We start from the raw sequence: 27,220 nt of genomic DNA, 5'->3' as shown, positions 1-27,220 counted from the left end.
GAAATCCGCTGCCAGTACGGTTTTACACCCACTGCAAAAAGTTGCAGTCGAACGATTTTTAGGGTAATTTTCAGTTCAGGGAAGCTGTATCGCAAAAAGGCAGTGTACCTCTCTCTACTTCTCGTGTCGCCTAAACGAAAGCTCTTCTGAGATTCATGCCGTACGCTTTCGGCCTAGCTTGCAGCCGAAATAATATCCACTTCTACAGTGGCTGTAGATGACGGATTTTCCTTGAAGCCACAACTTCATCCGGAACAAACAACGTGTTTTCTCCCTGATTCCTTGATGAACCAGAAATTTCGAGACGACTGGAATCCAAACATCGCGCGCTCGGCGCTACAAAAGCTCTAGGCATCTTTCAGCAAGTTATTATGGTACAGAAAGTAGATAAAAGCTTGGATTATGAAGGCAGTTTACAATTACGTCTTGCTTAAGGTGCAATGCAGAAAAATTTAACTTTTTCATATCACCCGTAATTATCCTGGCCCTTTTACACCAGTCATCTCATCCTTTAAACCGTTCAATTTTTTTCCCTGATTTTTGCAGTTATGCCTGACACAAATCTTATCCGATACTTTTTTTTTTTTGTTTTGGAGCTCTCTGCCCTTCGCTGGCTTTGCGTAAAAAAAGTGCAATCACCATCATCGCCATCATTGTAAAAAAAATCTTATTTTTTATTTCAAACTGCTGGACTGTGAAGCATCTGGAGAAGAGATGACAAGTGAATAGTTGTATTTTATTTAAATTTTAGCAATTTCTTTTGAATGTTAAGCTGCTTTCACCATAACGCGTGAGCGTGCTAGCTTGAAGATTTAAAAAAAAAATATGGGTGTTTTATGTGCCGAAGCTACACTTGGGTTTTGAAGGCGCGCTGTTGGGAAAGTCTCCTTATTGGTTTTAACCACCTAGGCCGAAATCTCTACACAGGAATGTTTTTGTTTTTCCCCTCCATCAGAAATACGATCGAACCCGCATCGTCGGGCTAAGCTGCACTACGCCTTAGCCCCTGAGCCACCGTAGCTGGTTAACCTTGAAGATTCGCGTTGCTGCGGTATGAAGTTCGGCAATAAAAGTTGCCACAGCGCCAAGAGTGAGGTCATCGACGCAGCTGTCACGGCAGAAGGATGTACGTAATAGGGCTGTTTTGGAGTGGCTTAAAATTTAGAGATATAATTGGGCAAACTTTAAGGTAAATAAATGCATGAAGAATTGGCGAATAATTGAATAAACCTTGCAATAAGAAATGAGACAAAGTATGCCCACGGGAAATACAGCTTCCCTTCGTGGAACGACCCTCTCTTCTTTTTCTTTTGTCTCGAAAGTTGGCTCGTTTTCTCACTGCATAGAGTGTGCAAAAGCCATCTGGTGTCTCAGACCGGAGTCGTTTAAACTGCAGTCATAAATGTGGGGAGCAAAACAAAGCAAAATTTACAGACTGGTTTGTTTACTTGAGAGGAGGGGAAGACTGATTACGTTTGGTATACGAGAGTAATGAGATACCTATACGGTAGTTTTGATTGAGGGACTCAGAGAGGACAAACAGAAACACAGAAGGGACCACTACGTATACAGATGTGGTTCGGTTCCCATTAAAATGCATTTTGATTCATTAGAATGAGTGTTACCGCTGCGCATTGGAACGTCACTCCCGTGGCGCCGGTTGCTATCTCAAAAGAATCAGAATTTTTTTCGCGGTGTTCGCGGCCAGAACTTGCGGAAACTATCTTTTCAAACTACCTACGGAGCGTACGGAAGTACTGAGGCAGGCGAGGGTATACAGTGACAACGACCACGACCGAAACGATGGCTGGAAGGCTTCTCGAACGGGGTCGCATAGCGACTGGCGCGGTGTCGAGCACCGGGGAGTATATATAATTCCGGCCGGGTGCCGAGTGTCGTAACCCGCTCTAGGTTTCTTTTCTGGCACGACCGGGACAAACTGCGGGGCGGAACGAGGAGCGATAATATTAAACAAAAACAGTGGCGCGACGGCGTGCTTCGCGTGGCCAGCTGTCGCGTTGCGCCACGGAAATCGTCGCTCCTGCGCGCCAAGCACGTGACGTGCTAACCCGCAATGGCGAAAAGAAATTCGATAACTGTCTTGTTGGCACCACACCGTGTGCGGGAAACAAAGCTGACGAAACCACCGTACGTAAACTGGCGGGAAGTTTAAAACACGCGCTAATGGGATCGTTTTGAAAGTCGAGGAAACGTATGCGGCGCTGGAGTGGAATGCTGCCCGCCAGAGTGCCGAGTGTGCTTTCGGCGTTCTTTGTTTCCTCGTATCCACTTACCTAGCTCTCTGACGAAACACCGCGGCGCACGGTTACTGTCCTTCAGCTGAGTGAGTCGGGAAACGTTAGGAGGGCAAGAAGGAGAGTGAGTAAGTTGAAGGGAGATAGGACTCGTGTGATGCGTAAACTTGGCAAGGTGGGGGGGCGGAGGGGCGAAGAAAAAAACAAGACTGAAAGGATTTTCTGAGAATGAACCTGGGGGCTTATTCGGGCGTGTAACACAAGAAATGAGCTGAGAAATACAACCTGTGCCATCTCTACAGGAGTTAAGTCAGCCGCATTGCCAGTTGAAGTCAGCCACAGAACGCCTGTCGAGCTTGGTTGGTCCGTAAATCCAAAGCTTCCAGCACAGACACGGAAGCCTCAGCGCCATTGAGACCCAAATTTCGAACAAAGTCGCCTCAACTGGAGGCTCTTGTGGAATACCGCAACTGCGGAGCGAGATTTTCTGGGAACGCTTCTGTGTATCTGTGTACAACCCCACCATTTATACCTTTGGCGTGATTTTCCATTTTGTTGCGTACTTTAACGCAAAAATTTCTTTTCCCTTTGCTCCCGCGTAATCAGGGGGGGGGGGGGGGGAAGCACACTATCTTGTTATATTTCTTTCATGAAAATATGGCGTGGTGTTTGCGAAGCCCCAAAACTGAAGGTTAATTCCTCTTATAAAGGGACCGGTAAGAACACAGAATGTGACGACGGGCGACGAGTGTATTCAACGGCTGCTCATCCCGCCCCATTCGTACATTTGTGAGGAGCGGAGCCAGTAGTGGGATTGCTGCCCCGCTCCTTATAGAAGGCTGTAGAACTATGTTTTTTTGAACTTCCACCGACTACACTAGTGCAGCCGGTGTAGCGTCATATGCACTGACCCCGCCATTACAAACCTACACGCCCAAAGTAGCGTCTGTAAAGGAGAAGGTAAGGTTCCTAGTGGCGGGTGGGTTGAGCGTAGAGCGGGGTGATAATCCCTCCCCTCGAGCAGGACAATCCACAAGTGTTAGTGACGAGTTGGACTGGGGAGGAGGATTGGTTTGTTTTGACGTGCCTGAATGCAATCATCAAATTCTTCTTGCTAATTTTCTCGCGAGAGAAAGTAACCCTTTTTTTTCGTTATATTGCGCACAGGCAAAGCTTTCGCGGTTACTTTTCTTGCTATTAGCTATCAGGCAGTCTTTGTGTTTTAGCTATGATTTTTACTTACAGCAGGTGCACGCGCTATTTTTAAGATTCCTGTAAACCCAAGCGGCACTCAGAATGTCGCTATGTGGCGCCGTGTGTACGCTATAACGTGCCATAGAGTGCGACCTACGAAGGAGCTAGTATAAGTGCCGCGTGGGGTTGCGATGCAAGCGCAAATTTTGATTTAGTTCTCGCGTGAAAGCTTTCGGCGGCTGAGTAAAGTACATTTTATTCCTAGGCCCACGACCTTTCGTGAATCGACGTAAACCGGCTTCTGACTCAAACATGGCTCCAAGCGCGGAATTCAAATTTCTAATTTTCTCGAGTTCAGTGTTGTTGCTCGCCATGCCAGTCAATGGGCAGTACGGTTGGTAACATAAGCATGAACTTCGTAACATATTAGTAGAGAACAAATTTTGCATCGTTTGATCCCGAAAAGATTGCTTTATTGCGAAAAATATCACCGTAGCCTGTATACGCAAAGGGAAGAGAACTGCATTTGCACTATCTACAAGAAAAATAAGGATACGCTAAAGAAGGCGACGTCGGCGCCATTGATGATGATTATGAGGGCGACGACGACCTCTTGTGGGAACGGGCTCACTCGAGGAGATTGTCAGAGCTCGTGGGATATGCACAAGAGAAGAAAACATGATGTAGGCTCATAGCGACCGAGAGCCAATCCAACACTGACAGCGAATGACGCAATCAACGGTTCCTCTAAGCAAGCGCTGAGAACTAAACGACGTTGATGGCACAACATCCCTCTTCCCAAAACGCTACAGGTGCGCTAGCGCAGACCTCAGGTATGCGCTAAGGGCATCGTGCCGACTTGCCAGTAGGTTGTACCGCACTCGGTAGCTCCGACCCCGGGTCAACGTGAGATAACCGTCGCTTCTCGTATACCCACCGCGCCGGTGAGAGGGGGGAATCTAGAGCAGTATCACTCGAAGGCGAGCCTGTGGCTCCGACCTCTAACGGGAGGAGGGCACGCGCCCCGAGCCCAACACTATGGCGGACGGAATGGAAGAAGCTGACGCTGCAAGGGTATGCAGGGCTACGTGCGAGGGGGCCGGGGGCCGGGGGAGGGGGGTGGGTGGAATAAGCCGCATCCAGCGCTGACAGGGCAGGGCGCTCTCCCCGTCGGCGGCGGCGGGAAGGGTGGCGGCAGAGGAGAAGGGCCGAGGAAAGGGTGGGCCCGAGAGGAATCGTGAGAGCCGCTCGCTAGAGCGCGGCCCCAGCGTTCCAGAAGGGGGTTCTCGCTGGCCCGACGTAGCTGGCTCCCGACTCCGACGCCGCGAGACGCGAAGAAGCGACGAGGTGGTGACGACGACCGAACGACTCTCCAACAACACGTACTAGACCCAGTTTCATCATCGGCCCGTGTGCACGGGAAAGCATCGCGCCAGTAAACGGTCCACCAGGCTCGAAGCAGGAATCATGAGTTACCAGAAGGGAGGCGTCCTGAGCGTCGGCCTACGGCGGGACTTTAGCGCCACGCCGTGGGGATTCCGACTCCAGGGCGGCTTCGACCTCAACGCCCCCCTCACCATCCAGAGGGTGAGTCGCGCTCGAGGACACGCTTTCTCTTCGCGCCCACCGAATAAGTTTTCTTTGCCAACCAAACGGCCGCCGTGTCACCTTTAGGACGCCAAACACCGGAGCGGATCTCCGCGTGAGGGCGCAGCTTGTTGTCGCGAACGAAAGTGAAGGTCAATTCTTTGCCGCCTGTTCCTTTTGGAGGTCACAATCGGTCGTAGAGAATTACCGAAATTTACAAACGGCAGAGTTGCTCTGTTAGGATACCAAGGTATGTTACACTGTACGAGACTGCTGAAAACCTTTGACAGGCTTCGCTCTGAAAAAAAGAAGCGGGAGGAGAGCGTAACCTGAATGATATCAAATTATACGTGAACGCGGCATCATGATCAGTCCCCAAAAAACGAAAATAGCACATCCTCGTTTCTGACTAAGGGGATGTTGGCTCTTGTCATGTGTCTCCATCTTTTCTCCCCGCTATTTGTCCCAAAATTAGTTTAGAGCACCTGAAGAGAGGCCACCTTCAGTGCTGAAAAATGCACTGAAGTTGGCCTCGACCTAGCTTTGGGAGGCTAAAAGCATAAATATTTTGAACTGTACTATTTCCGACTTAGCGGCGACATCGAATGATTTGTTCTTTAGACTTAGAACGGCTTGAAACTGGATTAAACTTAGAAAGAACTGATTGTGGGGCTTCATTTAAACCAGTCAGGGGAAAAATAAAGGGAGCATGCTCTCCAAGGCACTTCTCTTGATCTGTTTTGTCCAAATGAACCCGAGTAAGCAGTCATTACGAACAATTCCGAGAATACAATTTGGCTAAAAATATTCAAAATAGACAATTATGCGATGAAACATGCAAAACAGGCCAATGGCGATATTCATCATGTAATTTGACTCAAAAACTGTGGTCTCTGTTGCGACTGTACGTAATGCCCACATGATGATTACTTTAGCGTAATGCCCCAAAAAATATGAGATTTGTTTAGAGAAATCGTATGTATGGCATCGTTGTACGCTGGGTTACAGCGATTGGTCACCTAGATGCACTGTGGCAAAGCAGGCCCACATAAATGTGTTTTAGAGAGAGAGAGAATATTTGCGATGAGACTAACACCTGTTTGTGTTTTAGTGTACACTGTGAAAACTGCGCTCAGGTATTTGTATACCAAAAGTTAAGCTGCCATTGATTTTTACTAGACGGTGATTTTCCCTTTTTTTTTCGCTTATTAGGTATTTACAAAAAGATTACTCTTCATGATAGCCACCATCCTTTCCATACCATGACATCTCCCCAGCCCACGGTAGTTACGGCACAATCATGAGCGCGTAATCCGCATGCACGCCTCTCCACCTCACCTTTTACTCTCAGCTCTAAGGACGAAAACACAGCACCAACTTTACCACCTCGTGTTAAGGATGGAGTCTGATACCTCAGCAGCGTTGCACTGTTGCGTGCATATGCATATTGGGCAGGTAGGTTCGAAACATGCAAGTGGAAGAACGAGCACAGAAATAAGCTCACATGATTGCCGAAGCAGCCGCCACCGCAAATGTGCGCCTGTTTGTTGTCTACCAGCTGTGGGTAGCAGACGGCTACTTAGACGATGGGGATAGGAGCACACTTGATGAAAAATGCCGATTGGCATTGCGAGAGCTTGAAGTGCATGCATGCATGTGGGCCGGAAATGTCGGTGCGTCTAAGAAACGCGTTTTTTTTTTAGTATTAATAAAAGAAACACGAAGGCATGCCAGTAGGGCGTACAGAACAAAACTGAAGGGGTCCTGAAAAGTGAAAAGGAACCTGGAAAAAACCTGGCAACTGAAGTCGCCAAAACCGGGTCGATCTCGCGAAGGGCCTTAGATGGCCCAAACCACACCGCAAACTCCGACACTTTTCAGGAGCAACATATGCATTTTAACATGCCTGTTTGTTTGTTGGTGCACGACCATTCTTTAGCCTTTCAGCAACTGTGGCACGGGCAGGTGCGATCACTTATCGAGGACGGGACTTGAAGGATGCGATAGGACCCGAAACTGGTATTGGATGTTGGCCGCCTGGGTGCATAGGACTTGCCCCAGTACAATGGCAATATTCTGGCATCGAATATCAAAATCTTCACAAAAACTGGTCCTATTCGGCAACAGTAACTTATATATGAATGCAACGCCAACACAAATCAGCGCCGACTGCGGTGACACCGGACTTCTCGAAGGCAAACTTCCAGTCTGACAGTACTACTTTCACGTGACAACTGATGGTCGATGTCACCCCAGCTGGTGCTGATGGCAAATATCGATGTGATTTGCGAGTGGAGCGTTTCGTTTTCGAAATGCTAACGTGGCTTATTTCTTTTCAATTTATCTTTTAAACGTGATTTCTTACTTGAGACTAATTCGCGTTTGTCGCTGAAGATCGTCAAGATGCACCAGTTATTAATGCGAGCCACACATATTTCGAGCAAGTGATAATTAATAATCGGGCTATAGATGCCTTTAAATTCAAGTACACTTAAAGGGACTCTTCAACACTTCCGATAAATGCGTTCACTCTTTCCATCGCGTCTGGAAGCACTACGAAAGCTATAGTTATCGCCAGCACGGAGCGGCACTGCGTGATTTGCTCGTCGCAGCAGATACGCCTTCCGTTTCTGCTTTGCTTTTGTTGCTTTCTTTTTGAAGTGGCTATCGAATGGGTTCATTGCTGCAACTGAAGGAAAGCCGGCCAATAGCCGCTACATGGCCTCAGTGACGTAATTGCAAAGGTCGAAGAACGCCAAGACCAGGACATAGAGAGAAAAAGTTTTGAGCAAGTTTCTAAGTTATTTGATGGACATAGAGCAGTGATTTTTGGCTGAGGCACTTTGCGACCCTCTGCCCTAAGTACTGTATGTGTTGGTTGACTACGTTCTGCAAGCATTCAAGATTTCGAAAAAAGTTGAAAAAAGTGTTAAGCACTTCCACTCCCGCGGTATAATTATAGTGTTCAAGTTCTCTCTAGTGCGGGGAAGCAATAAGGTCGAAAATGAGAATAATTATCTCTTCGATATCTTTTGAAAGAAAAAAAATACCAGCATCAAGTCCTGCGCAATGTCAGTTACTTCATGCAATTTATATAGGCTCTATTGACACCACCCTATGATATGGGCTTTATTGGCACCCTACGCCGGCCTTTAGCTCAATGTTATTATTAGCCTGCAGCAGAACAGCCCGTGTCGCATTCTCCAACTAATAAAAGCCCTAAAGAGTGCCGATAACGGAAGCAAACAAAGCATGCCGTACTTTATTGCTTTGGCAATTACCGCCTCACCGCGCGGTGCAATGAAAGCAACCAAACCTATAGTCCTCGCCAACTGCTCATCCCACGTTGCGTAGCCATGTTTGTTAGCGTCTGATGCTGCAGGTGCGAAAGGGTCACCCTCTCTGAACATTTCGGTCGACCGTAAACACGTCACCACGAGCACCGGCTTTGACAAGCCTTGGCAAGAAGTGTGGATTGGTCCGCTAAGCGACAGAGCACAGGTCCTTGCAAAATGAACTTTTTGGCACTCAGAAGCACGTTGGAGAACCACGACCCGCATTAAAGAACTTGAGCCTCATTTATACGGAACTATTGTTTTTGTGTGTGGGGGTGCGTGTGTATTCAGTACTAGATAGGCAAGGTTTTCAATACGTTTAAACATCGCAAGGGCACAATAAAATACCCTTAACGCCTGTAATAGTCGGCGCATCGAGCCACATGGGCGAGTATCCTAGAACGTCCCGACGTTTCGTACTCTCGAATCGCGTCGGCCAAGCAGGCATTCGAAGGGCTACCGCAATATTCTTATCTTTACCCGTGTTGTCGCCTTAGATCTCTTGTCTCTCCCTAAATATCCACCGAAGTTAAATTGTTCTGGTAGAAGGTAAAACTTGTGAATTCTAATGTGATAAGCTCAAGCTGCCCCTCTCACATGAGAGCTATGAACAGATTTTAAAACTGCTGTTTGTTGATATCTTACCACATACGGGAACTTCCTGGGAAGTTTGCATGCTGTCAGGACTAACAGACTGCCAACGCTGTTAAACACCTCATAGTTCTGAAGGCGACATGCTCAAACATGCAGCGATCGCACTTCTCTCGCGCGGTTCTCAGAATATGGAGTGCTAACGTCGATAGTATCTTAATGTGCTACGACTGTTCAATCGAGGAGGCCGCTCTGCCATCAGTAACGCCAACCTTTCTAAATATGGATGTGTTTATTGCAGCAAGCCGTCACACTTGCTGTACTAAGCAGATGACACGGCTGGGCTCTAAAGTGAAAATGTTTGTGCTAAAGTTTATCTCTGCTCGTGTTGTACATGCTTTTCCTCATTAAAATTGCTTTCGGTGTTCCTGGCGGGTTTTGTATGGAAACTATTTCGTCTTAACGGTGTCCAATAATTCCAGATGAAAAAAAAAATAATAAGCACACAATCTCAGATAATTTAAACACAGCAAGTATAACAAAAAAACACCATATTTTTCTGGAATAATAAACTCAAATAAACCGAAAAGGAACCGGAAGAACGAAAAGGAAAATGTATGCGAAATTTTACCAAAAATAAACGTAAAAAATACGGAACCCAACTTGGAGACTTAAAATTCACTCCCCCCCCCCCCTCCAACTGCGGGGTTTACTTCGCCGTAATGGACCCAAATGACCTATCGCGGTCTCTGCGAAAACAGGAGCAAATATTGCCAATCGCGTGGCCAAGCACATGATTTTACTCAATCCGTACTAAGCAAAGAGTAAGCTAGCCCTCATGATTCACCGCATTTGGACATGTGGTGGCAGTGGGTATGACATGTTGGGTGCACTGCCGGACAGCAGACACAGGCAGACTTAACTTCTTTATAGATCTTGTACCATGGAGGCTTTTTACCTTTGAAAGCAACCCGTGAAAGGATGCCTCGCACAATGGAAAAAAGGCCAGCTCGGGCCCGAGAATACTAGAATATCATTCACTCTGGTATATTTTAATGAGCTAAGCTCGAAAAAAGGAAAGAGAGAGAGAGAAATATTTTTATTTGATCTGCATTTCAGGCATTCCCATCCTAATGGCAAGATGCCAAAAGCGGCTCAGGCTCGACAATCCCCTCTCTAACCCCCTCGATCCTACCTACAATGCCATCCTATCCCACTACCTTCACCCCAGAAGGATCTGTCCACCGCCCCACCATACTCTCAGCAACCAACAGTCTGCTATCTGGCGTCGGCTACAGACCGGTGCTTACTTTAACCACACGGTTCTCTCTCACATTTCTCCATCCCTCCTCAAACACGACTGCCGCACCTGCAACGTCCCTCTCACTACGTACCACTTGGTGCACTCGTGCCCAGACAGACCTAAACCCCTCCTCAACCCATCACCTGAGCAGTGGGAGTCTGCGCTGACCAGCTCGGCTCCGGAGTAACAACAAGCTCTGGCCGACCGGGCACTGGAATCAGCGAAGGCTCGCGGCCTCCTGGACTCGGGAGGCTGACCGCTACCGCTCTTGCTCCTTTCCCTTTAAGATCAATAAACGTTTATATATCTCTCTCGTCGAGCAGAGCCTGATGTGATATGGGCCTCGCCCCGTGAAAGGCATCCCTATGTCTTCGGCTGGCTGTCCTTGCTCGGGTCACCAGGTTGAGCTGGGTTGACGCAAGTCTGGAGAGCGTTGGCACGCCCATACTATATGGTATAGGGTGCCAGGCTGGGGTCAGTGAGCACAGATGGAAGATGAGGTTGAGGCGGGTGGGATGGGGTTAGGTATTCGTTTGGAGCCGCCGCCAAGTTGTAGCTTCGTGTCGGGAGAGGCGCCAATGCGGTGGCAAGAGCTCGGGGTATGAAATCGCGAGCCGCGGCGAGAGCCGCTTCGTTGCCGGGCATGGCGGCGTGTCCAGGAGCTTAGGCAATGCGGATTTCAGGGGCCGTCGAGCAGTTTTTGAGGATGAGTAGGGTTGATAGAGAGATGCGGCAATGAATCATGCGAAGCTTTTTTGCCATAAGATGCTTTGAAGAAACCGCTAACTTTGTCACCTTTTCCACTGATAAGCCTTGTGTCGCTGTTTTCTAATATGCTGAGTCAGGTCATGGCTGCAGCCTTAGCTACTATAATGTTTTGTCTCGCTGCTAATGAAACCAAATGTTCCCTTTGAACTTTACCTATCCTTGCGACTTATAACAATGCCTTCGCAGGGGTAACCCCTTATGATTGCTCTTGATTCTTTATTCCTGAGATCAAGTCAGCTTAAGTATGACCATTTAAACTGACTCGATCGGCCTGTTTGCAAAAACCTGGAGCTCATAGTCTATGCACTGTGCAAAATGAGGTGCTCAAAAATTGACGTTGGCGAACCGTGATCTTTGCAAGGAAAGAGATAGAAGACCTATTATGCCGTCTATGTCCATCGCGAGCAGCGGGAGTAAGACATCTAGCGTCTGTTCCATCCGCCTACGTCGTCTAATGATGCTACGGATCGTAGTTCACTACGGATGGGGGAAAAGTAATAAGAAAAGCAAAAATAGGGAGTGAACATAACATGCACCTATAAGTTTTTGCATGTTATATTTCGTTTAGCACAGTTTGGGTTTGGGCTAGTTAGTAGTGGTAATCTATGGGTTCTTGCAGCGCAAAAAAAAAAAAAAGACGGGCAAGGACAGAGGGAGGCTTGTGGAGGCTTGTGCCCGTCGCCTCCCTCTGTCCTTGTCCGTTTTTTTTTTTTATTTATTTATTTATTCGCTACCCGAAGTCATGTATATTTCGTTGCACGTAACTGCAACATTCTGAGTCATTTTTGTTTTGTTTTGCTGAAAATCGTTCTTTGTGTTGCATTTGCCTACTTCTATACGTCCTGCCATTCATGGTTCTTAGGGTGTACTAAATAAATAAATAAATAATGCATAGTGCAGCGGACTACAAATGATGGACGAACTTCAAAGAAATGTGCGTGAGAGATGGCCTATCAAAATAAATTCTGCAATCTTCTGCTTTTCCCCTTACCCTTATCTCACGTCGGTAGCATGGTCGGTAGCACAGGCAAAACTAGGGCCAGTCAAGTAATAAAATTGTGGAAACTTTCACTTACGTACAGGACTTGAATGGCGAAGCTGTTGTAGGTGATCATTGACGGACAAAAAGTTGAGTTTAATATCGTTGTGGTGTCGTGGTTGACGTCGGCGGCATGGCATTTCAATGACCTTATGTTGAGCAAGGCCATTGAAATGCCATTCGTTTTGGTCGACGATTTTGTACGCCACTCTGCAAGCGCGACTTATCGTCTCTAGCAGCTGCTTTGCACGCCGAGCCTCTCGAAGTGCAGCCTCTTCCTCGGCCGTGCGAACTATCCGCGGACGGGCCATATGGAGTCACGACGGGCGTACGCTATCACGTGTCTTTCTCGTTCCGAGCAAGTGTTGCCATGGTACGGTGAACGCTGCAGTCTTTTTGTGGCAAATCTTGGCCAATCTCCGTAAGTTAAGCTTGGCTTGACGAACGAGCGCTCGAGGCACGCGGGAAACGCTGCAGCTTTTTTTGTTTTGTTTTTGTTGTTGTTGTTCACCATGCACATGCACAAACGATTTGCTCAAGAGCTTTGCTGTTAATAAAGTCCCCCCCCCCCCCCCCAAATAAAAAAAAAAAAAACTCGCAGATTCTGTCACGCTTTCAATTCGAGGCGCTCCCTGCCAAACAAATGGTTTTATTTTTAAATTATATTCCTATGAAGTGGCGAAAACTTGTCTAAAGGCCCAATAGCATGCTCTGCCGGCCGCTCGAACAAACTCGCCTCAAGTGTACGCGCCTAGAGACCGCATCCTTGAAGAGCGGCGCGGGGACACGCGAGTCGAAGGGGACGCCGAAGAAGAAGAGATACTCGAGAGTGTCGCCAAGCTGTAACAAGGGCAACCCATTGAATCCGAGCTCCGAGTGGCGTCTGGACGGGCACGGTTATGGCGTCTAGGCCGCGTGCTTATAGTGTGGCATCCCCTATTCGTTACCGTAAGCCGGAAGGCTGGCGGGGCTCAGCCGCTGTGAGGTCGAACGCATGCACGGGCAACACCATAATGTCGAGGGAGACGAGTGACGAGACAGCAGAAGGCAGACCGTTGTGCTTTGGCCAGAGCGTATGTAGAGAAGAATGACGGGGAAAATGAGCTGCTCAAGGGAGGGCACAAAAATGGCAATCATTCCGTCTTTGCAAGAGCGTGGTATCGCCACAGATACACACGCCCAGTGGAGGCTACCACAAGGTTGATCAAGTTTAAGGCGTAAACCTAACTAACAAATGCAACGGTGATGGTTTGAAAACGGATGCACGTCGAGAAATTTACCGAAAACACCTTCCTCTAGATTTTTGTTGAACTGCTTAACTGCTTTTGCCGTTTTACCACCACGTTGATTAAGTACAGGTAAAAAAAAAAGCGTCCACAATGTTGAATCGAAATGTCCTAGCGAATTAGTTTGAGCCCTTGAAAGGTAAGAGACTAGACGAAATACACCCGCAAAAATAAAAACTGTTTCCTTGCTGAAACTTATTAAGCGGCGCTAACAAGAGCACCTTCGGCAGTTTCAGCAAAGAAAGTGTTCAAGTTGAATAATTGCCTGTGGCCTAGTTGTGTTCGCATGAGTAGCTTTCAAGCCTTGCGCATGCGTGCTCAGAATATACAAATGGGGTATGGGCCACGCCATAGTGAATCACTACGCGTATAAATTTCGTTCAGCTGGTTTTTTTTTTTTTTTAACCTGCACTGTTTTCGTACTTTAGAAGGTTTTGGAATTTCCTTCGGTTTAAAGTACACATTCAACGGCCGGGTATCGAACTCCTGGTCATTGTACATGCGCGGCTGTGCAACGTCTTCACCCCTGCTCTAACGGGGCCGGTGCTTGGGTCGCTTCTCTACGGACCCTTGCGACTCATGACTTTATTCCTCAACCTACGTCGGTCTGCAAATAATTTTGCTCCCTGTCCCCTTCCTGGCCTCGCTTGTTCCCTTTTTATCGTTGCGTGCTGCCAAGATCTGACAGTAATGTGCCCGTCACAGAAGTTGACCTGAGAAGGGGCTCACATCTACGGACTGGCTCCTTAGGCTCCTCCTTCGCGGCAAACTTGTATTGACGTTGAACTGGTGCAGACCCCCTGAATCGAGTCGCAGTTCGGACCGCGAGAAAAAATACTGGGTCCGCCTTCCGATGGGCTTCAGCATTGGCATTTTTCTCTCACGCTGTGCCGACAGCGACTTTCACATTAATATTTTGCAGGTAGTTTTATTTTTTTTTTTTCAATAAACTTTTACCCCTGCGTTTAGCGGTATGAATGAGAATTAGCGCATCAACTAAAAATTGTTTTTTTTTTTTTCTTGAGAAGATGGCGTGTTTTCATTGTGCAGTCCGCAAAGTATGAAATGTCGAACCGTATCACCAGATTTCGAGTGGAGTAGCATAGCAAATCTGTTTTACGAAGCTAAAGTACCATTTTATAGTGCGAAAGTAGTCTACAAGAAACGTAGTGACTCAAGGTCGTCGTTATGAATGGCCTCCGCAACCGCTTCATTCGTACGGGGCGGCGAACGCAGTTCTTGAGCCTTCTCATTTTTATCTGCTCCTAATTTATTATTTTTTCTAGCACCACAAAACATGCGAATACGATTTTCAGTACGAGTTTACACAGCGGGAATTGTAAATACAGCTGGAAGCAACGCAGTGAGGCGGGCAGAACATGTCTTCCGACTATCGAATTGCACCCTTGAATTTCAAAAAGACACTTCGTCTTTATGTCGTCTTGCGCTTGAAATTTTGAGGGTACAAAATTACTTGGTGAAACCTTTAAGTCTTTCATTGCAGAAAATGTAGCTTACCGCTGTTGTTGTTGTTGTTGTTGTTTTCTGCTGTGTGGTACGTAGTGTTGCATGGCTTGACGTCAATGACTGCTCCATTCATAAAGACGGAACGTCTGATCCTGAAATACGCCGTTTCAGTCCGAGTTCCCGCGTTAAAACGTGTGTACATTTTAAAGTGAAAGCCTCTTTAGTGCGACCGATGGCGTCCTGTCAAAAAAACTGATTCATTGCCCCACTGACGAACCGGTTGGTTGATCTAAAAGCTCTGATAAGATCTGTGGACACACGGCGCGTGGGTAAAACCGGGTTTCCATTGAGTCAAAACGGTTACTTGAAAATCGCGAAAAAGGAACTGTTCTAGGTAAGACAATACTCGCAGCGATCATGAAGAAAGAGTACAATATACCCTTATCTCAAAAACCACGTATCGGTATACATTTAGATCGCTCGTAGATGCGTTTACTTAGTGCGCGAGAAATGCCGCATGGGTTCGTTCTTCGTTTTCGATTTGGGACTTCGAAGGCTTGACCATCGATTGAACCAACGCCGCCAGTATAATAAATGCAGGCGGCATTGACTGGAGACACTTTCAACGAAGGTTTTGACGCACTTTTAGCGAACGTTTTGGCGCACTTTTGACGCAGTTTTGGTGTTAAAAAGCTTCTCTCTCTTTCGCGCTTCTCTCAGCTTTCTTTAGGAAGGGATTGTAAAGTTTCATTGTGTGTGTTTATGTTTGGGTGTACGCCCGTGGTAGGGCCACCGCCTTTGAGCCTCAAACGCAAGAATATTAGTTAAAATAGGTAACGTATCGTGGATTTAATGTCCTTTGAGCGCAACATAGCAAATAAAACGTAAGTATCAACCTTTCTGATTGCTTGCCCAAATACACGTCGCAAAATAAAAACAATTATGCGCACTTTTTTCGCAAGAAATCATAAACGAATCCAAGCGCTCGTGTTTAAATAAAGGTCTCTTAAGATGCCCTCGTTGATATCCCTCCTTTCCCACTGGCACGCTTTCTACCGTGTCGCCTGCTATAGTTAGGAGGCCTGTTCCGGTTTTCTTGTTCGCGTATCTCCTGCTTCGCCTGCCACCCACGCTAATTTTAACGTCAGTGCCAACGAGCCCCACCCCGTGCTCCGGCCTTCCTCGTCTACTCGTTTTAATATTGTGGAACCCAAATATCTGCACCTAATGCCCTGGCAGCCGTGTCAGATCTTCCGCCAGGCGTCCACTCAAAACTGTGACGTCAGCAGGCGGGTAAAAATGTATACACAGACGATCTTGTTGCGTCCTCAGCGCGAGCGGCCGTGGTCTGTTTACCCTGCACAAAATGCGGCTGAAGGGTTTCAAGGGACACGTGGACTTCAGGATTTCAAAAAGAAGGTTTGAAGATCAACAAAGGGATAATTTTACATAACACGTGAAAAAAAATACAAATTCTGTTTTTTGTCTTCAGAATCCGTACACATGATTTTAAGAAAATTGACGACTTGTTTGCCTAGCAGCCTCATTGCAGGGAAATGTGACTGTGCGCGCATTTCAGAGCATCACTGCGTATGCATTTCCTTTTGTGGCAAAAATATGTTCGCTCTCCTTTTGGTCGTCTTTCCTTTTAATTTCTTAAGTCCCGTGCCAGGTTTACTGCCTGGGGCTGCAGCGTTTTTTTTTTTTTTTTTGCGTTTTTAACATACAATGTGCTTATGAATGTGTTTGAGCCTCCGCATGATCTATGACTGACATGGCCATTATGCCATGCACGAAAAAGACGAGTCATAAAGGTTACAAGGAGACATTGAAGCAAATTAATTCATCATAAGGCTAGGCGAACGTAACAACTTTATTAAATCTCAGCGAATCGTAAAGGGATCTGATGAAGTCATGGAATCACCCGACAGTTACAAAGGTGAGGGAAATAATGATGCGTAAAGGTATCGACTCTGAATGGGGCTCGGGTCACGGAAAATGTCCTGCATAATGCATAAGTAATTTAGCTGTTGCTATTTATCCTTTTTCTCAGGGAGTCATATTTCCGTTCTGTTTACACACTCTAGCTATGCTTGTGACATCCATGCCACCCTCTCTTCCCTGCTTTTTCTAACAAAACTCTGATCGCCTGTAGTTAATTTTCCGAGATTGATTGAATGGCCGCCAAATACATGAATTAGGCAAATAACTCGGGGAAATAAACACTTACTATAAGCCCCTATCGTCATCGAAAGTGTAGGTTCAAAGAAATTTCTTCCTTCTGTTCAGTCGGCTGCAGACCTAGAAAATGTCGCTCCAGTGAAAGGAAAGCACGTCTGATTCTACATCAATTAAAAGATAATTGCACCCAAAGGTAGATTAATTGTTATTTTTTCGATAGAGAGAGAGAGAGAGAGAGAGAGAGAGAGAGAGAGAGAGAGAGAGAGAGAGAGAGAGAGAGAGAGAGAGAGAGAGAGAGAGAAATTTATTATTACAGAACAGTCAGCCTTGCACTGAGTTTGGTTTGCTACACTATATGGAAAGAAAAACAGCGAAAATAGGTGAAACACGCCAGCACACAAAAGCAGACAAAGCACACACAAAAAAAAAAAAAAACGCACGCGAACATTTTTCAATTCTCCAATGCGCCATCGATAACTGCCCCCATGCCAAGCTTTCACTGCTCTCTCTGCGCCCTCGCTCTTCCGTGCTGTGGCCGTCGCTGTCAGCTGTAACGAGATCCCGAACAGCGTCAAAGGCACGCACTATGCCGCCCACCGCGAGACCTTGGTTCCTTTCCAGCTTCCAGGAGGGGCGACGGGCGTCCTCTTTCTTTCCCTCGCCTTTATTTGTTGCGCTCTGCCTAAGCCGCTTCCTTGACTTTAACCGAGGCTGGGCAATCTTGGCAGCGGCTGCGCAGGCCGAGAATGTCACGTTCAAGAACGCGTTGCCACTCTCGGCGGCCGAGAATGCGCACGAAAAAGGTCGTATGTCAGCACGCCCAAGGCGTAAGGCGATTGTAATGCTGCGCAGCTAAGCTTACGCCGCCGCGAACAGCTTAAATATTTGCTTGCGACTCTTGGCGTGTATTTTTTTTTACGACTATATATACGCTAGTGGCTTGAATTACCGCTTCCCTTCCTGCGGGAAATTTACCAAGTAGTACATGTAAGGTAGGAGCGTGCAACCCTACACTTCCGACTTATTTCGGCTTTTTTCATTGTTAACCATTTTGCGCATAAACCACGTTAGTTATGCTAATTAAGACATATAGATAAGGAACATGTAAAGAATGAAAGAACGCTTGATAAAAACGCCATGCAGTCATTAAGGCGTTGCGTTTTCGTCATTCTGTGGCGAGGTCCAAACGTGAGGCACCCTGCTGAAGCCTTGCACGTCACAACAACTGCAGAGTAACGCCACATCTCAAATGCTTAGCAAAAGCGAAACACGTACCGAACTTCTTAGAGGCTACTTTGCCCCACAATACAGATAACGCGTTCAGAAGTCGATCCGGCGCAGGTTGGATAATGTCTAGCTCAAGCGCATGACATTATCCTGCCCTAATGTCAATGGATACAGAGTAAACATTGTCTTTGTAGAGAATACAGCAAATAGACGCAACGGGGGAGAGAGAGTGGAGTAGAAATGCGTAGTATTCGTGAGCGAAACTATTGTGGTTTTGCGACGTTCTGTCGATCGCCTGTAACTGTTTGAGCTAGGATGCCCGACTGGCTAAACCTTATATCTAGCGCCGTTACATTTGAAAGAGCGGGTGTTTTTAAGGCCTGGCGATTTTATAAGTTTCCTAGTGCTGTCCTTTTTAGCAACGATGTCTGCGCCGAGGACGCCAAGGGCACCCACAACAGCCATCGCTTGGGGTACGGAACCCCGATGAACAGTGGAAACATGAAGCTCCCGTGAAAGCGCAAAAGAACTTCATAGTAATCATCACCATTATATCGCATTACCAGAACTTTGTAGAAGTTTTTTTTTTTCTTCTTACAACAAGGTCACCAATGACTGATGATAAAGGCGCACGTAACTGCGCGGCATCGTCAGGGTTAATACGCACACATTGCCAAATCCGTTGCAGGCTCACTGAAGTTCATTATAAAGGCGAAATTCAAAATAAAATTGTGGTTTAATGCACTGAGGCTACAACTGGGCTGTCAAGGTTCGTCATAGCGAAACACACCCATCGCTGTTTTGGAGGGTAACACGAAATTGTTGATTCTATGGTGCATGCAGGCAGCTGTCCAAAATGAAAATAACAGAAACAGTAACACGAGAATGAAGGTGGAAGGTCTCGGTATACTTTTTTCCCTATAATTCGCTCAGCATTGTAGGTTATGGGGCAGGAGTTCCCTTTATACTGTAAGAAATGGATATTTAGTGTTATAGAAGGCTTCATCCAGACCGTATTTACCCATAAATGCGATTGTTTTAAGTGATCTTAATTAACCAATCAGCCTACGCAATATTACATTTTTTTTACACTCCCAGCAAGTTCTTAAACTTTTTATGGCGGACTTGTCAGCGACGACCTCCATCTCAGTTAAGTAAAGCTCACATTATGCTTTAGTCGCCAACGCCAACAGAAAATCCCGGCAAGCTGCAAAACATGGTTTGTTTCGTGAACAACGGAGGTGACCACGGCTTTACCCAGCGATCAATTCTGTCTCGTGTAAGATTTCCGTGTAACACTGGACGAGACTCACTGACTAAAAAGTTGCAAAACAACAACAATTTGGCGCTAAAGTTGCGTCATTATTTGTCAGAGAACGAAACCAACATAAACAAAGGTTAGAAATAAAAAGCTCCCCAACGGAACATTAGCTCCTCACAAGCGATCCTAGAATGTTCGGGCCCATTCCAAGATATTGTTCTTACATAAAACGGTCAGCCATCTGGAACATATTTTTGGCTTACAATAGTATTGTACAATAGTACAATAGTAGGGTACCATTGTACAATAGTTCAATAGTACCCTACAATCGCTGCCAATCGTCGAAATAATTTTAAATCCTTTCCCTTCCCTCCTCCTTGCCAGCTTTTGCACATTCGCCGCCCGTCCGTGTGTTTTACAGAATCACATCGACGAAACCCTACTTTGGGTTGCGTAGTAGACGAGTTTCCTCCGCTTCATACTAACAGAGTCGGCACATATCTCAGCTGTGTGTTGAATAACTCAACAGGTAACTTTACCCTGGGGGCCCAAAATGAACCCTTATATCACGGTTCTGAACGCACAACAACAACAAAAAAAAAAAGATTTTGTTGTTGAGTTGAAATTGTCTCCCGACCACTTGCCGTATTTCCACAGGGCTTCATAGGGGCCAACATACCTTTGGCAAGCGACTGCACGCTCGACCAGGCATGCTTTACTCAACCACACTCGCCTAACTGCGTGACCCGCTCTAGGCCTCAAACGCATTTTCCCGGTGGTGTCTTGTCCGATATCCCTAGTCTGCGGGAAGAAAGCCACAGATACGTCTCCTATACCTTTGTCACACGGAAAATCAAGTGTCATTCAAAGCGAATAACCTTACCTGTTTAATGACATTCGGCTTAGACTTGCGGGTCTGCACGGCGAAATATATGACATTTGATCGTGATCATGATATCCTTAACGATTAGCAGACTCGCAAAATTACAAGATGATAATCTAAATGTGTTCGCAATGCTTTATACCTCTCACTTTAAAGAAAACAACACAAATGGACCTTTTCTTTTAAATAAAAAACGCGTATCATGAACACTGTTCCAGGTAACATAAGTGAGCATCCCAAGCCGAAACAGGCAAGCAACAAATCCGTATGTGGGTAGCAGCGAACATGGCGGAGCTTTTGTTTCTGTAAAAAACATCATATTGGGGGAAATATTTATTTAGTTATTGTTGTTAGACCCACTGCTCGCCGGATTATTATTAAACTTCCTGGTGACGGGCCACTGCTCTCGAGGCTGTTCATTTGGTTCGGATGCTAAGGCGAATGTGTTCCCCGAATTCATTTGATCACCGAATGCCGTTTACGTCAAACGTCGTGTACCTCCACACTGATAGAATTAATAGCTGATGTCATTCGTTGTAAATGTCCCAACATTCGCCGTGTGAGAGGGGTACTACCCTGTTAACTTTGGTAGTGATTTTATATCCCCTTCTGTTCCTTGCACTACGGAGGGTTGTTAGGTAGTAGGATTTTTTAAATTATTAATACAAGTAAAATATTTTTATATCTTCCCTCTATATACCTCTATGTTAGGCAAAAATGTATTTAAATGCCGTATGGACACCATGACATATTGAAACGTCTAGAATACATCGAGATCGTGGCAGTGGATCAGTCTCTTCACAGAAGAGAGAACTTCCTCCCGCGCTTTCGCCATAACCTGCAGTGCGGCAGTGACAATAACACAAGCAAAAGGGCACGATAAAACCTTGGTGCGTGTCTGCACCAACGAGACCATCCTTGGTGCAGGCAGGCACTCGAACATCACTTTAAGTTTGAGACGACCGCAGTATTACGGCTACTTCCCGTAAAGAAAAATTCAGCGGCGTTAGCCGTGCTCCAAAGCATGGCATCGTGAGTGGACATCTACTAAAGAAATCTGTGTTCAATGCTACGTATTTGCATTTGCGAGACATGCGCGTTTCTTTTGCTGCCAAGGTATTCAACACAAGGACCAGATGACTTTCATTGAACCGTTGGGGTGAAGGGGAGTCCACATGTCTATGACAGTAGGTCGCGTGCACACGGAAGAGTTTTGCCAAGAAGCTAAACATAACCATCAGATCATTGAAGCTTGTGGCCATTAGAGCTTGGGAAAAGAATCCACTCAAGAAAATTATGGCTACAGTGATGATGATTACGTTGATGATGACTGTGGTGCTGATGGTCAATAATCTGAAACTATGAGCGTTAGTTTGCGCGTACACACTCGCGGGATTGGCGAATAAGGTAGGGACTGCCATTTATATCGTAAAAAAATATACATATTAAGATCAGTACGTAAATACAAGTTCATTCAATACGAGCTTCAACTGAACAGAACTGAAAATAAGTTTTATTTCAAATAACATTACATGGGTAAATAATATATATATATATATATATATATATATATATATATATATATATATATATATATATATATATATATATATATATATATATATATATATATATATATATATATATATATATATATATATATATATATATATATATATATATATATTATATTATATTATACTATATTATATTATATTATATATTCATATATATAATATATGAATAATATATGCGATTATGTGCATCCCATTCTTTCTCAGTACGCGGCGAGCTTCCATCAAATGTGCCTGTTTTGTTTTGACATGTAGTCTGGCTATGAAACTATTTCACGAATACGGCATGCATGAAAACTAATTTTTGCGGCGGAGAAAGGCTACAGTGTGTGCTAACGAAGCAAATAGTTCGCACAACATTGGCTCCGAAGTACGCCTACGCTCCGCGTCAGACTTTATTTTAGGCCGCCCCAGTGCAACCTTCACAGTGCCCCTCAGAACAGTATTGTCGCGCGTGGAACTGTCCACTAACAGGAAAGGCCGAAACATATGGGCGATGGGGACGTCGGTATACAGCGTTGTTATGGCGCTGTGTTTGTAATACTACCAGGCGCCAGAAGAGCACGCCGTGGATACATGCCGGGCTTAGCCTCCCTGAGCGCATCATGCTGGAGTTGCGCACACGCCGTACTGCTGCTGGGTGCAGCTATTTTGAGGAAGCAAGGCGCGCTTGGCCCCGCTTTCGTTTCAATGCCGGCCCGACCCAAATAGAAGCCCGCGTAACACGAGCCCCCCGCCCCCCTCTCGTGTGAAACCCCGGGCCCGGACAGCCCGGGTCCAACACTAATGGCAAGGGCAACGGAGCGCCTGCGAGCCGGCACGCAGGCGGCGTTTTTCCATCCGGCAGTTGTTCGCGCTGATGCCCGCCTCCGCGGCACCGCCCCTCCTGCAACTTTCCTTTTTCATGGCGGGGCCTTGCAAAAGGGCAACAATTCGCGGGTGTTGCGCGTACACGCGCGAGAGGCGCCTGACGAAAGGCACGCAGCCGGCCTGTGCTGACGATGGTAGCGGGGCACAGCTGCGCTGCACCGGGCTACACGTGGCGGTAGTCGCACGGTGCAGCTCTGGGGCAGAATTCTCAATTTTGCCCATTTCAAGTTCGTTTCAAAGTGTCCGTTTCGAGCGAGTCCTGATTGGCTGAAAGCAGACGACTGCACGTGACGAAGCACATCCATTGGTCAGAAGCCTCGAAAGAGCAACTACGTCACGACTGAAACGGACGCGAAATGGCCATTTTTGAAACGCACACAATTCAGAATTCCTCCCCTATGTGGCCATTACACCCACACTAATGTATGGATCAGCCCATTTGGAGAAAACAGGAAAATAAATTAACGATTCCGGGATTCCGGGATGCCCGCATTTGTGTCTTGTGTGCCTCTCCGACGCTGTCATTAATTAGGAAGTGTTATCTTGAACGCGCAATCGCTAATGAGCCTGCACCAGTGACCATTTAAGGCTTATTATAACTTGCTCCAATGCGCGTTCACCCTTGTGATCAGTCGTGTGAAGTGGATCTGTCCACGCCTAGGAGAGGAGACTCATTATTGTGTCACTCCTTGTCTAATTAAGCTACGGTGAAACTTGAAAAATTGCCTTCAAAGTTGCCTTTTTTCAGTTATTTGTCCGGGCGAATGCGAAGTGCTAAGATAATTATTCACCTGAATGTCCTAATTACTAAAAACGTATTTAAATTCTCTTATTGCTGCAGCTTGCATGCTTACAATTGGGAACACGAAGGAGCACGCAAGATTGATCCATTTTGCACACTCCTCGAAACCAACGCATGTACCGAGACATTAGCCTCCAACACTCAATTAAACTGATTTGGCACTCAATGCGGCTCATTTGGCAGTGAATCCAACCAATCTGGCACTCAATCCATATAATTTTGGGCTCAATCCTACTAATTACGTATTCAATGAATCGAAGATCCGCACAAAAGCCCATCCCGCGGTGTGAAGCAAGTCGTTGGGCGGCCGCCCGTATATTAGACGGCAACGGGACGGAGCAGACTGCAGCTGCTGCCCCGCATGTGGATAATGGCCCGGAGTTCATTTCCACTCTCGCTTTTCGCTGCCGAAGATTTTTTATCGGAAGTCTTTTGCGCTCATCTCCGCGATTTTGAATGCGTGATTACCCTTAATGGGTGGCGGAAATGAATTTAGACACGAATGTCTCGACACATGGGTTGGTTGCGAGAACCGTGCTATGTTATAATTCTGCAAACTTGAATGTTTATGGTGGAAATATTACGTTAGTTGCTAGAATAAAACTTCATTTTTGAAATTTTAGCGTTTTAGCTATTTCAGAGACACGGTTTGCATCAGTGGCGTGCGCAGGATATCATTTAAAAGGGGGGGGGGCGGGGGTCAAGGGAAAGCATGCAAATAGGAAACAGTAAAAAAATAAAGGGCGAAAAATAAAAATTCAAAGCAGGGAATTTACTCAAGATAAAATGCAACTGCTTCGAGATGTCTTACTCCACATGGCTTATTCATTGTTTTGTTCATTTTTTCCCCATTTGAATTGCAAAATGGCTAATCTTCGTGGTGAGAACATATGTCGAAGCCGCGTGTGGTTGGTGCGTATAGCTTATCCACTCAAAAGCAGTTGTCGGTAGTCATTAATTATTTGTTGACAAGCAGAGTTATTTCTGTATTTTGCATCCCCTCTCCTGGTATCAAAAATATCGCGGGTGGGGGCGCCCCCCTCGGCGCCCTCCTTCCCCCTCCTGGGTACCCCAGTGGTTAGCATTGTACATGTGTTTCTGGTCATTTATGGGCGCAGGTCTTCGCAACAGAGCATTTAAAGCCAGCGAAGTAGTAAACCTCCTGTGCTTTATTTGTAGATGTATAGGTCATGTGAATGAGGAGTGAACAGTGGAGCAAGGGATCAGGATCAACAGTGATCAGGCTGCCATGGCCGGCCAGTAAATCCATCACACCACCCCTTCCAACATGGTGTCTACGAAGGTGGGGCTTAGTTGCAGCGATAGTTTCAGAATCAGGGGTTCTATGAAACGCTGAAACGTCATATGCCAATTGCGCTGTCACAAAAAGGTGCTCCCACCCAACGCGAACCGACATGTTGCGATATGTCAAAAAATAATACAAAGAAGAAGGATGAGAACAAGAAATACTTGTGCGATGCTGAAATGTTTCCAGGTGTCACGACATCAAATGTCCTGTTGAGTAATAGGCGAATTCAATTACCCTAACGAAAAATAACGTTGCAACAAAAATGTGCATTAGAGGCCTTGTTCTTTTATTCTTTTTTTCCTTTAGAATCTCCCAATAGCATTCACAATCACGCAGTAGGGCAGGCTCAAAATGGTCGCAATATCCACGGCCCCTGAATCAATGCTGACCTGAGCACGGCTTGGTGTCGCAATCAAGCATGCAGTTTCAGCGCTCTTAGAAGGCCTCAGGGGGTGTCATTACGCGCGAAATACTCAGAAGGTAACATATCAAATAACTAGGCTTCAATCCTCGGCGATTGTCACGCGGGTTCCAAAAGCGCCAGGATTCGCGCCATGAGATGCTGCAGGCGTCCGGCTATTCGTCTTTGCCGACGAGAACTCAACGCACATCGCTGAGGAGAAGGAGGGTAAGGATATATCCCTAATTACTAATACAACCGATTCACCACACGACGCTACGCGCATGTGCTAATGCAGAACACCGGCCACATAAACGCTGAGCCTATTAATGAGTCAGTAACCTGGCTCAAGATTCATTCCTTCACTCCGTTGTCTTCCGTTGCTAGCCCTTCAATGCTGGAGTGAGTCATGCGTTCCAGAAAGTTAGCAGACGGTTCCCGTGCGCGCCAGCCATCCTAGGCAAACTGTTCAAGCTAAGACAAGAAAACGGGTGTACAGTGGTGAGAAACAGTGTTTGAGGTGCGTATATTTAAGAACAGTCGTCGGCGCACTCATCGTTCAAGAATTGCGAAGTAAGCAAGGAGAAGCCTGGCGACGCGGCGACATGCTCTTAGTTTTGCTTCCCTCCCCTCCCGATACTCAACATACTCGAAATAGCGGTGAGCTGTCGCGCTTTTCTTGACAACCAGCGTCTGAACAACCAGCGTCAGAAAGGAAAATATAAACCAGGCAACACGGTGAGCCGCGACGTACGGGAGAGAAAACATAAGCGCGCAAGAACATCGCTCAAAGACATGACGGGTCTGTTTTTTTTTATTTCTTCCTGTCGAGTTGCAACGCTAGCCTGAGTGAAGAAGCTAAAGCGGAGTTGCCACATCATGTAGACTGCCTGCTAGAAGTTTGATTTTTCTCGCTTGGGCACGCAGCTATGTCCTTTCTCTACTAGCTTTAAACGGATATTTGCTTTGCGAAAAGCCTTACGCTGGTGCATCGCGGTCTACCGCCAGGCTCGAGGCACACCAGCTACACAGAGGACGTTAGTGGGATGGGCACAGAGGGTTCTAAATAAACACCGCAAAGGGCAACGACAGCAGTGACGCAGAGACAAAGAGAAGTGGTACTGTGACAAGTGGGATGCATGGTCTTGCAAGGTACTGCGCTGCTGAGCACGATGGCACGGGTACTGTTGCCAACTGCGGCGGCCGCTTTTGTAATGGGAGCACAAAGCTGAAACGTCTGTTTGTTCCAGATTTCGGCGCCCTCATCGTGTAATCGTCTAAATTAATTGAGGCATCATGGTCCAGGTTTATAGCTTCGGAGCGTTGAAGGGAGTGTGAATGCGGCATAACTTTAATTTTTACTTGAACTCCACAACTTCCGTGGCTCGTTTGGTTCCTCTTCGACGAGCTTTGTTCGCTTATAAATAAATAATAACGCTGGCATTTCTCCCTCCACCGCTTCCCCCCGATTTTTGGGGCGACGAAAACAGCACGTCACAAAGTGCGCCGACCAGCTCCGAACGAACGCCGTGAAAGCCCCAACACAGGCGAGACTGTGAGCTGCATGCTCCCAGCTGAATAGATGGTAAAAATAGACGCACAGGTGGCTGAAGTGGTGATTAGTAGCGCTGGCGGCAGGCTTCGGTGTGTAGCAGATTGGGCGAAAAAACTAGTGGTTTCAGCCACTGGCTGTTGTGTATAAGCACTCTGGCACAAAGAAGCGAAAGTTCAAATTGTTGCTTTAGCCGGCGAAGCGACACCTGAGCTATAAATGGCTCGCCGTAGTCGAGGGTTTTAGAGTAATTTAGATTAGTTGGGTATCTCTAACGTGCGTCTAAATCTCCTAGCACGGGCGCTTTTTGTTTTTTGCCTGAATCAGAAAAACGGC

The 27,220-nt window shown here is 46.5% G+C and overlaps 1 protein-coding gene across 3 annotated transcripts in view; it reads left to right on the top strand.

Annotated features, from left to right (window-relative positions):
- The window catches only part of LOC144145262 (uncharacterized), a 72,007-nt gene that overhangs the window by 17,422 nt on the left and 27,365 nt on the right, over positions 1–27,220 (top strand). For 2 of the 3 annotated variants that reach the window (XM_077676825.1, XM_077676808.1), the window contains exon 1: positions 4,689–5,036. The exons of the other annotated variant lie outside the window; for it this stretch is intronic. In XM_077676825.1, the coding sequence (XP_077532951.1) occupies positions 4,917–5,036 (120 nt within the window). In that variant the 5' untranslated portion in view covers positions 4,689–4,916. Of the gene's footprint in view, positions 1–4,688; positions 5,037–27,220 lie in introns of those variants that run through there. 3 annotated transcript variants of the gene reach the window in all.

The sequence above is a fragment of the Haemaphysalis longicornis genome, unplaced genomic scaffold (assembly GCF_048455015.1).
Source record: "Haemaphysalis longicornis isolate Haplotype H1 unplaced genomic scaffold, Haemaphysalis longicornis Haplotype H1 scaffold_1, whole genome shotgun sequence".
NCBI lineage: Eukaryota > Metazoa > Arthropoda > Arachnida > Ixodida > Ixodidae > Haemaphysalis > Haemaphysalis longicornis.
The sequence above is the reverse complement of the archived record's forward strand: the minus strand, read 5'-3'. Positions and strand labels throughout refer to the sequence as shown.